Source organism: Miniopterus natalensis, chromosome 13 (genome assembly GCF_054644295.1).
Source record: "Miniopterus natalensis isolate mMinNat1 chromosome 13, mMinNat1.hap1, whole genome shotgun sequence".
Taxonomy (NCBI): Eukaryota; Metazoa; Chordata; class Mammalia; order Chiroptera; family Miniopteridae; genus Miniopterus; species Miniopterus natalensis.
The window spans coordinates 33,223,150-33,235,286 of NC_142093.1; the positions used below are offsets into that span (position 1 = coordinate 33,223,150).

Sequence of the window (12,137 nt, forward strand, 5' to 3'; positions counted from 1 at the left end):
AACATTTATGGGCTGCTTCCTGCACACGCCTTACTGGGGATCAAGCCCACAACCCGGGCATGTGCTTTGACCGGAAATTAAACCAGTGACCTCTTGGTTCATGGGTCGACCCTCAACCACTGAACCACACTGTCTGGGCAAATGTTTATATTTCTTTAAAGTATATTTATATGATGAATAAAACTACTGTATGATCACAGCCCTAGCTGGTTTGGCTCAGTGGTTAGAATGTTCGCCTGCGGACTGAAGGGTCCTGGGTTCAGTTCCAGCCAGGGGCACGTACCTTGGTTGCAGGCTCGATCCCTAGCCCCAGATTGAGGCATATGCAGGAGGCAACCAATTCATGTTTGTCTCTCACATCGATGTTTCTCTCTCTCTCTCTCTCTCTCTCTCTCTCTCCCTTCCATTCTCTCTGAAAAGCAATGAAACAAATATCCTTGGGTGAGGATTAAAAAAAAAAATTGAAAAAAATAAAACTATGATCACAAATCATATATGCATATATACAAGAGCTAGAAGGGAATTTTAAAAAGTGATATGTTGACCTACCTTTTGTTTTCAGTAGAGTTACAATGTTTGTGTTAAGTCTGAATAGTTTATCTTTTAGGATGTGTTTTATTTATTTAAACTGTTAAGAAAATTTTTGTGGTTTTGTTTCATGAGCATTGAAACATCTGAACAAATCAATATCTGTGCTACGAGGCAGCTGCTTTCTCCTTCACTTTGTTGAGTTATTTGAGCAACCTGTCAGTAGATTAAAAAAAAGAAAAAAGACAACCTTTTTGCCCAGCCGGGCGTGGCTCAGGCGATCAGGGTTTGATTCCTGGTCAGGGCACATGCCCGGGTTGCGGGCTGCAGCCGATCAATGACTCTCTCATCATTGATGTTTCTCTCTCTCTCTCTCTCCCTCTCTCTCCCTCTCTCTCTCTCTCTCTCTCTCTCTCTCTCTCTCGCTCCCTTCCTTTCTCTGAAATCAATAAAGATAAAAAAAAAAAAAGACAACCTTTTGCATTACTTAAGTCTTTCCAAGGCATGCACTGGTACAACACAAACTTCTCCTGTCAAATGTAGTCTAGCATCCAGACACCATTCACACTGTGCACTGCGCCCACTCCTACCATTGCCCTGCTCATTTGTGTGTATTTGGAGCATCTAGAGGAGTGTGAATAGTATCCAGAAGAGTAGGAAACAGCATGAGTGCCTGGCTGGGAGGACGTCGGCTGAAGTTGTACAGGGCAAGCTTGAACAAGTCATTGGTGCAAACCCAAGCATCCTTGATGTTCTTTAGTTGGGACATCTGGTGGAACCCCGTGATGGTCTTCATGAGCCTTCAGCTGGCCCACAACCATGCTGATGATGCAGCTGTCTGGTGTGGGCTGATGGTCCTGCGCCCTGATGCTGTGCTGGATTTTCTGGAATGGATGGCTAGACAACTTCTCTACAATGGCAGCTTTCTCCTGGAATTGCTGTCCTTCCCACATAAGGCGTGACACATCAATGTAAATTGCACCTAGTTGGGTTCTTTTGCTATGAAATAACTGGTAGTAATGTTGAATGAAGCTAGATCCAATCTGCTCCCAAGTTGGCTTGTCTTCCATTATGGAGCATCACCTGGCCTTGTTGAGACCAGAGGGGCTGGCACAATGGCGGCAGTGGTGGCTGCAGCCCAGCCTGGTTTGCCAGGATGTGTTTTAAATATTTAATATTTGAGTTGATTTTAATTATAATCCAGGTCATTTGTGAAGTCTTTGTGACATTTGTTTTTGTTAGATACACATTTACAAAATCTTTTCTTAAACTTGGTCATTTTTTACTCTGTGTTTGATTATATTCCAGAAATATGGCGATTTGAAAAGAAATGGAATGTAGGCTACCATGGATTTTAATGACTTTGCATATTTAAGACATTAATGATGCCTAAATTACCATACCCATGGGTCTGTAATTTAGGTTGTTCAATGACTTCTCACCTTAAAATTTATTTATTTTTGTTAATCTTCACCTGAGGACATTTTTCCATTGAGTTTTTTAGAGAGAGTGGAGGGGGGTGTAGAGAGACACAGAGAGAGAGACATCAATTGGTTGCTTCCCAGATGCACCCTGACCAGGACTAGGGATTGAACCTGCAACCCAGGTATGTGCCCTTGACAGGGAATCAAACCCTTGACTTTTTGGTGCATGGGCAGGCACTTTAACCACTGAGCCAAACCCACCAGGGCTTTTAAATTCTTGTAGGTTCCTTTGAAATTTGGTGAAAATTGATGACTTTGAACTCAAACCAAAATCAATTCCTCATTTAATTTTTTATTATTTTTTATTATTCTTAATTTGGATGAGTTGACCCCAGTTTAAGATATCATTGACTGGAACCCAACCAAATGATATCTGTCACAAGTTAAGTTATATCAGAATGGATATTTTGGTATGATTTGAGGAAAAGAGTGATACAAATAACCCGAATTGTGTTATTGTGAAACAGTGCCAGGGGAGATAATTTGACTTAATTTATTTTACATTATATAAATTAATGTTTTTATTGAGTGGCATAGCCAGAGATTTTGGGTCCTCATACCTGCTAAATAGGCAGATATTCAATAAATGTTTATTGAATTGCAATATTAAATACTTTTAATAAAAAAGTCATATTTATTATAAAATTTCTATATATTAATGGAGGAATAAAAGGCACCATGTTTGTTTTTCAGCTCCAGTCCCACTTCCTCTACCTATAGTCTACCTGTACACTGTTTTTACGTTCCTCTGTTCTTACTGCTACTGCCCAAGTTTAGTCAGTACTTTTGGTTCCAAATAATAGGATTGCGGTTTAAACTGTCTTGAACAGTCAAAGCAATATTTTGGTGCCTATAGGTAGAAAGGATACAGAGATAATATACAGAATTGAAGGAAGTTTGCAGGAACCAGGGGATTATAAAACAGGGATATCACTCCATTGGAACTCACTTTCAATCAGGCCTTTGCCAAAAGATCAACGATGGCTGTCTGCAACCCCTTCTGGTACCATGACTCCAAGGGGCAAGACCATTTCACTTCCTGCTCTAAATTGGGAGATTTATTTGAGTCATTTATTATTCCCAAAGAAAGGAGGGTGCAGAGATTTGTCTGGTTTGGAGCTCATGCCAACTCCAGTGGCCAGGAAATGGTAAGGACATACCAAAGAAGAGGCAGGGGAGAGCTTGTCCTGAGACCAGATCATTAATTGTCACTGTCCTCTCCAAGGCTTTATTGCCTTAGCCCTCTAATGATTTTCTGCTTCAGTTTAGCTGCTTACTCCTTTGAGAACAGTAATGGCAATTAAGTTTTGAAATTTATGGGAAAGCATAAAGTATACAATTTCGGAGTAATATTGTGAATGAGCTATTTGGCTGAAGATAGACTACAGAGCTAAAAGAATGGATTCATTTAACAAAACTTCCAAGGCATCGCACAATTTTAATACGTTAGGTCAGATTTCATTAGAGAGCTAATTAATTTTATTATTTTATTTTTAAATTTTCATTTTATTACTTTATTATTTTCCCACCATAGTACTGGATATTTAAAAATTAGATTATAGTTATTGACATAGAATTTGAATGACATGGAATTTTTAGCAATAGTTTTCTGATATTTGATATTTGCAAAGGGAATATTTTTGTACTTATGAAGAGTTTATTCTCATTACTGTCACTTGGCGACCCTTTTGTGAAACTTATTCATTAATTATGAGTCACTCAAAATATGATCTGTAGTTAAGAAGCTACCTTTTACGCCTGGCCAGGTGTGGCTCAGCGGTTGAGCATCGACCTAGGATCCAGGAGATCGAGGTTCGATTCCCGGTCAGGGCACATGCTCGGGCTGTGGGCTCGATCCCCAATGACTCTCTCATCATTGATGTTTCTGTCTGTCTCTCTCTCCCTCTCCTTTCCTCTCTCTGAAATCAATAAAGATATATTTAAAAAAAAAAAAGCTACCTTTTACTAGTTATCTACCAAATTACATTTATTACTTTTTCTGTCATTATAGTCTATTGCATCTGCAGACATGGATTTCAACCAGTTGGAAGCATTTTTGACTGCTCAAACCAAAAAGCAAGGAGGGATCACATCTGATCAAGCTGCGGTCATTTCTAAATTCTGGAAGAGTCATAAGACAAAGATCCGAGAGAGCCTGATGAACCAGAGCCGCTGGGACAGTGGGCTTCGGGGCCTCAGCTGGAGAGTTGACGGCAAGTCACAGTCGAGGCACTCAGCTCAGATACACACCCCTGTTGCCATAATGGAGCTGGAAATAGGGAAAAGTGGACAGGTGAGTTCAACTTCAATCAGTTTCCCGTTGTAAATTATATTTTCCCTTACATATTAGCAATACATTCAAATCGATTTTATGTCACAGTCATCTTTGCAGAAGTAGTGAGAAAATAGGAAAAGACTCTTTTCCTTAGAATCCCACTTCAGAGATGGAATCATCTAAAAATTTAGAAACTGTGAATTGTGTATAGAGTCTGGAAACCAGCCTCAGGGTTATCTTAGCTATTGCAGAAGAACAAAATGGGGCAATAAGGTGATTGTACAGAAGCTCGCCACTACTACATTTTGATTAGATCTCAGAATTCTTGGCATTTGGTCACAATCTCCAAGACAATGATAGAGATGCAAAATAGAGACCAGAAATTGAGATTAAACAATGCAGAACAAAACTATCTCACCTAGTCATCTTTATAGGCAGTCAGGTACAGGAGACAGTGCATCTTAAGTACTGTAATGTATTGTTCCTAAGGACCCTAAGTGTGCTCTCTCTGTCCTTGAGCCCACAAGTAATTTTTAATTTGATCTTGATTATTTACAAAACACTGCTGCTTTTTCTTACAGCCATTATAGCAGATAATTTTAGCATATACATGGTTTCTGTTTTAAAAATATATATATTTTATTCACTTCAGAGAGAGGAAGGGAGAGGGAAAGAGAGAAATAGAAACATCAATGATGAGTCATTGATCGGCTGTCTTCTGCATGCCCCCTGCTGGGGATCAAGCCTGCAACCTGCGAATGTGCCCTGACTGGGAATCTAACCATGACCTCCTGCTGCATGGGACAAAGCTCAGCCAGCTGAGCCATACTTGCTGGTATATACAGTTTTGAAACCACCATTACAGTCAAGAAATGTGTCCATCAGCCCCTAAAAGTTTCCTTGTGTCCCTCTCTTCACTGTAATTCCTTGACAACCCCTAATCTACCTTTTGTTATCATAGATTAATTTTTTCTGCTTTATTCTTGATGTCATTTATTACTACCTAGCTTGCAATATACATTTGACCTTGAATAGCATAGATTTGAACTGTGTGGGTCCACTTACATGGATTTTTTTCAGTAGATATATAGTCAGCCCTCCATATCTCTGGGATTTGCATCCATGGTTGCGAATTCACAGATGTGAAGGGCTGTATACATTGTTCTACATCATTTATATAAGGTACTTCAGCACCCAAGGATTTTGGTATCTACTAGGGGCCCTGGTACCAATCCCCTGTGGATACTGAGGGACAGTAGTTAAATTTTTGACTGCCTGGAGGCTGACGCTTGGTGCTCTTAATACCTGCATTGTTCAAGGGTTACCTGTATTTTGTTTTACTTATTGATCTTGTCTGTGCTCCACATTAGCATATAAGGGGGGGGCAAGAATTTTTGCTCTTTTGTTCACTGCTGTATCCTTAAGGTCTGGGGTCTAGGATGCTCCCTGGTAAGTGGTGTTCAGTAAATATTTGTTGAATGAATAAATGAATCACATAAGTCACTATTTACTAAGCATCAATCATGTGTCAGGCACTGTATAGGTGTTGGGGATATATCAGTGAACAGTACAGACAAGTGCCTTATTTTATGGAGCTGACAGTAAAAGGAAAACAGCAATTAGTGTGAGAAAGCTTATCAGAGACTGAAGAGCCTTACCAAAGCTCAGCAGAGGGAATTTCTCTCTTTACCCAGGAAATTGAAGAAGGCAGTTCTGAGGAAGTAACGTTTATATTTGATTTCTCTGACAACTTCAACTCTCTTATTTTGAGCTGAGTGTCATGAACTAAGAACAATAAAAAAGTTGGTACAGCCTAGCCAGTGTGGCTCAGTGGTTGAGCATTGACCCATGATCCTAGAGATCGAGGTTAGATTTGAGGTCAGGGCACATTCCTGGCTTGTGGGTTCAGTCCCCAGTAAGGGGCGTGCAGGAGGCAGCTGATCAATGACTCTCTCATCTTTGATGTTTCTCTTTCTCTCCCTTACCCTTCTCTCTGAAATCAATAAAGACATATTTTTTAAAAAAGTTGGTACATGCAGTACAAATTCTCTGAAGTTTATAAACATAACTCTTGCATGTTACACATAGGTGTGACTTTGGCATTGGTTTAGTGTAGATTCCTGATGATTAGCCATTTCTTTTTATTTTACCACTTTCTATTGTTTTTTTTCAGTTTTTCAACCCACGGGCAATAAGAAGTATCAGGAAATAAATTGGCGGAAAAATTGTTGCAAGCAAAAGCAAGACTCATTTAGTGCAGTGGTTCTCAGCATCACTATATATCAGACTCACCTGAGAAGCTTTAAAAAATTATGGATGCTCAGACTCCACCTCAGAGTAAGGGGCTACCACTTTAGTTTGAGTGAGGAATGCTTCTTTGAGGCAGGCTGATCTGGGAGTATAAAATACAGGCAGAGGGAAGAACAAAGGCAAGAACTTGGCCTTGGTAAGAAATTTGGATTTTTATTCTAAGTATAATAGGAAACCATTGTAGGGTTTCAAATGGGATAATGCAGTGTGACTTATGTTTGGGTAGGATCGCTTTGATTCACATGTGAAGGATGGATTATAATATAGCCAAAAGTGAAGCCATGGTATTAAGATCCCAGGGAAAAATCACTAAGGTTGGAATAGTTTTTTGCACATTAAAAGCAACTCTCTTTTACTTCCAAATCTCTGTGTGATAGTAGTTAGGTAAAATGGGATCTCAAGATAAAAAACAAAAACTTCATCCTTCATTCTGTTAGCAAGGTTAGATATCCAGAATGAATAGAGCCTAAATTGACACTCCACTTCAAAATGGTGTTATGTTCAAAATGGGACTTTAGACAACCTCCATTCTACATTTCCACCTCTGTTTACAGTTATGAAAATTCCCTTTCTTTTTAAGTTTTGTTATAACTTGTTTCAAAATTTGTTTGCCAAGCCTAGGGATTACTAATAAAAGTCAGTATTGTGCCAAAAGAAAAAAAATGAAGCCAGGAGAACACTTAAAGGAAGTTATCGTAGTAGTTCAGGTGAAGTAATATTAACAAGGTAGATGGAGATAATTTTAGTAGTCAGAGTAGAGAGAAGTGAGCAGATAGAAGAAATGTTTTGAATGTAGATGAGTTACTTTGAGATGAATTGGAAGGGATGTGGAAAGTGAAAGAAAGCAAGGAATTGGCGATAACTGTTTTTTTGCATGAATTGCATGAATGTTAGTATAAATTGGTAATCCTAGTCTTTAACAGTTTTATTGCTAAGTTGGCCATCTACTATACAACTTGAGTTTTTTTTATTGCTATAATTAGCCCTTCCAGTAGGGAAAAAAATAAATAAAAAAATATTTAACATTTGGCAGTTAAGAAAATGCTGTTTGTGCTGAAATAATTTTATTTTTAAACTCCCAATTTATGAAGAGATGCATTTGAGATTATTGAGCTTAAATTTTCCCTAGTAGACTTAAAAAATCTTTTTTATGATATATACTTTTCTATATGTATTTTATACTTCAATAAAAAAGATTTAGCATGGCCAGTATTGCTCAGCGGTTGAGTGTCAACCTAGAAACCAAAGAGATCTTGCACAGTTTGATTCCTGGTCAGGGCACATGCCTGGGTTGTAGGCTCGATCTCCAGTAGGGGGTATGCAGGAGGCAGCTGATCGATGATGTTTCTCTCTCGTCAGTGTTTCTATCTCTCTGTCCCTCTCCCTTCGGCTCTGTCTAAAAAATTTTTTTTAAGAGGGAGAGAAAGATATGAGTGTCTTTGCAAACTTGTTGACTCTCTGAGAACAGGGCTTTGGCACTGTTGAATTCCTTAGCTTCTGACTAGTAACCTGCCAACAGGCAGCCCCTGGTTTTGGACTTCTTTCAAATTTTTGCTGTTCCGGCTCTCTAGTTCTATTCTTGTGGACAGATGGGGTGATTGAGAGGAAGCCAGGAAACCAAGCCTTAAGAGGACTTGGAAATGATTTTTGGATGTCATTGCTTTTTGCTAAACTCAGGGTAACAGTGTATCTTGCCCAGCAATGTTGAAACTGCTTGTGTTTGTCTAGTATTTGTGTACTGACTGGTTGGCTGTGGGCTTCATTCCATGCCATTGCTCCACTGCCAAGATGCACATAGAAGGCCTCTAGCCCAAGTCCATTCTTAGCGTTTGTTTCTTATTTGTAAAATATATATATCATAAAATTTACCATTTAATCATTTTTAAGTGTTCAGGTCAGTTGTATTAAGTACATTCACAAAGTACTTAATACATCATTAACATTAATACATCTGTAAACATCAGTCTCAGTTTTCAGAACTTTTTCATCATCCCAAACAGGAACTCTGCACTTATTAAACAATAACACCCCATTCCCACCTCTCTCTGACCCCTGGTAACTTCTGTCTACTCTATGTGTCTGTGAATTTGCCTATTCTAGGTACTCATGTAAGTAGAATCATACATTTGCCCTATTGTGTCTGGCTTATTTTGCGTAGCATAATGTCTTAGGGTTTACCGATGTTGTAGCATGTGTCAGAATTTCATTCCTTTTAAAGATTGAATTATATTCCATTGTACGTATGCACCACATTTTATTTATCCATTAATATGTGGATGGACATTTGAGTTGTTTCCACCTTTTGTACATATATCTGTTTGAGTACCTGCTTTTCATTCTTTTGCATGTATACCTATAAGTGTAATTGCTGGATCATATGTTAATTTTATCTTTAACTTTTTGAGAAACTGCCAAACTATTTTCCACAGAGTGTGCCCTTTTACAGTCTTTCTGACAATACATGGGGGTTCCAATTTCTGCACATTCTTATCAACATTTGTTATTTTCTGTATGTGCTTGTGTGTGTGTATAAATTGCCATCCTAATGGGTGTGAGGTGGTATCTCATTGTGGTTTTGAGTTACATTCCCTAATGATTAGTGATGTTGAGCAGCCTTTCATGTGCTTATTGGAGAAATGTCTGTTAAGTCCTTTGTCCATTTTTTTAAAAAAATATATCTTTATTGATTTCAGAGAGAGGAAGGGAGAGGGAGAGAGAGAGAAACATCAATGATGAGAAAGTCGTTGACTGGCTGCCTCCTGCACGCCTCCTACTGGATCAAGCCTGCAACCTGGGCAGGTACCCTGACCGGGAATTGAACCGTGATCTCCGGGGTCATAGCTCGATGCTCAACTGCTGAGCCACACTGGCCAGGCTGTCCATTTTTTAATCTGGTTGTTGTTTTCCATTGTTATTGTTGAGTTTTAGGAGTTTTTCATATATGCTGGATAGCAATCTCTTATTAGATATTCTCATTCTGTGGGTTTTCTTTTCACTCTCTAGATAATATCCTTTAATGCACAAAACTTTAAATTTTGATGTAGTTCAGTATATCTATTTTTTCTTTTGTTTCATGTGCTTTTGGTATCATACCCAAGAAATCATCGCAAATCCAGTCACGACATTTCCCCCCTATATATATATATATATATATTTTTTTTTTTTTTAAATATATCTTTATTGATTTCAGGGGGAGGAAAGGAGAGGGAGAGAGAGAGAGAGAAACATCAATGATGAGAGAGTCATCGATTGAGCCTGCAACCCAGGCATGTGCCCTGACTGGGAATCGAACCTCGATTGCCTGGATCCTAGGTCGACGCTCAACCTCTGAGCCACGCCCGGCCAGGCATCCCCCTATGTTTTCTTTTAAGAGTTTTATAGTGTTAGCTCTTACATTTAGGTCTTTAATCCATTTTGAGTTAATTTTTGTATGTGGTGTAAGACCATTCTTGGCACGTTTGTATGGATTTAAAAAAATATTTCTCAATTGGAGAAACAGAAAATGGGACTTTTGAACTTGGAAGCTAAGTTTCAGGTTTATAATGTTTCTAAACTTTCTAAATAGCTTTGTGTGTAATAAAGAGGGCTCAGTAGTATCACTCAAGATACAGATGGCAATAATGGTGAGTGGTAGTCACTAGGAACTAGCTCAGATTAACTGCCAAATAAGCTCAACTTCCTTTTTATTGCCAGGGTTATTAACCTCAGTAGATTAGATTAAGTATTTTAATAAATCATTTGTGGCCCGGCCGGCATGGCTCAGTGGTTGAGCATCTACCTATGATCTAGGAGATCTCAGTTTAATTCCCAGTAAGGGCACATGCCCGGGTTTTGGACTCGATCCCCAGTAGGGGGTGTGCAGGAAGCAGCCAATCAATGACTCTCTCATTGATGTTTCTATCTCTTTCTCTCCCTCTCCCTTCCTCTCTCTGAAACCAATAAAGATATATTTTTTTAAAAAGTCATTTGTAGACTTAGTAAGTCTTGTGGTTATAGTAGAGGAATATGAATGGAATTATGCTGATAAAGGTAGTGAGAGCCCTAGCCTGTTTTGCTCAGTGGTTAGAGCAATGGCCAGTGGACTGAAGGCTCCCTGGTTTGATTCCAGCCAAGGGCACGTACCTCGGTTGCAGGCTTGGCCCTGGTTGGGGAACATTCAGGAGGCAACCAATCGGTGTATCTCTCTCTCACATCGATGTTTTCCTCTCTCTCTCTCTCCCTCCCTCCCTCCCCCCTTCCTCTCTCCTCCTCTCTCTGAAAAGCATTGGAAAAAATATCCTCAGGTGAGGATTAAAAAATAAATAAATAAATAAACTAGTGAGAGTGGTGACATCTAAACAATATTGATCACAAATGAATTTTATCTGTCATCCTATGATACCTCCTCCTCACACACTCCTTTAATCTTGGGAAAACAGCCTAGCCTTCTAAGAATATAATTTAAGGCTTCTGTGCTCTGTCACCTGTTTATATTGTACAGTTCAACCAAGTGGGACCGTTCTTTTCATACATGCATATCCTTTCTTTTTGCTACTTCGAATGTCCTTTATTCATGCCCATTTTTAAAAAATTGATTTTAGAGAGGGAGGAAGGGAGAGAGGGAAAGAGAGAAACATCGATGTAAGAGAGATACATCAATTGGTTATCTCCTGCACGTGCCTGTGCCCTGGCTGGGGATCGAACCCACAACCTAGGTATGTGCCCTGACCAGGAATCGAACCTGAGACCTTCCATGCACAGGATGACACTCCAACCAACTGAGCCACACTGGCCAGGGCCATCCCCATTTTTTATCTGCTAAAATCCTCTCTTTTTCAGAGTCCATATTACTGCCATGAATTTCTCCCTATTTATCTCAGCTGGATCTGATAATCTAAATTCTCAGGATATTTTGAACTTTTCTTTAGCATTGGATACAACTTAGATTTAAAACAAAAAACAAAGCACCTGTATTAGTGTTTAACTTAATCAAAAAAGGAGGTTAGTAGGTTATTTACTCAGGAAGCCCAAATGTGGTTCCTGGTTTCAGATATCTCTTGGCTCTCTCTGGCTCTGTTTGTGTTATTCTGTAAACAAGCTTACTCCCTATGATGTAAGGTAATGGCTATCAGGCTCATACCAGTAGAAAGAGGTGCTTCTCTTTTACCAACTTTTGTGTATTGATTAAAGACTAATTCTTATTTTCCCTGATTAAGACACATGGCTACCCATGGAGAAGTCACTGTTTACAGGAAGTAGGGTAATTTAAGCTTGTGGTATTTGCCCGGCCTTTTCACCAGGGGCAAGGTAAGGTGTAGATTGACAGCTGATACCATAGGGAATAGGTGAGGAGTAGTTTCTCAAAGGAATTAGGTATATTGGACAAACAAAAGCAATATATGTCCACTACAGTGGCTTGTTAGTTTATGCCTTCAAGAAGCTTACAATTTATCATTATATTTGTATCTCTTAAAGCCTCAAAATATTAAAGCAGGTGTTTGATAAATTTTGAATGAATTAATAAGGGAGAGAATCCATATATTAGTTACTACTGCTACATA

General features: G+C 39.0%; 1 protein-coding gene and 1 pseudogene across 1 annotated transcript in view; one reads left to right on the forward strand and one right to left on the reverse strand.

Annotated features, from left to right (window-relative positions):
* The window catches only part of COMMD1 (copper metabolism domain containing 1), a 67,240-nt gene that overhangs the window by 10,372 nt on the left and 44,731 nt on the right, over positions 1 to 12,137 (forward strand). The window contains exon 2 of the mRNA XM_016214039.2: positions 4,024 to 4,305. Within this exon, the coding sequence (XP_016069525.2) occupies positions 4,024 to 4,305 (282 nt within the window). The remainder of the gene's footprint in view (positions 1 to 4,023; positions 4,306 to 12,137) is intronic.
* Positions 1,130 to 1,598, reverse strand: LOC107537913 (nuclear transport factor 2 pseudogene; annotated as a pseudogene).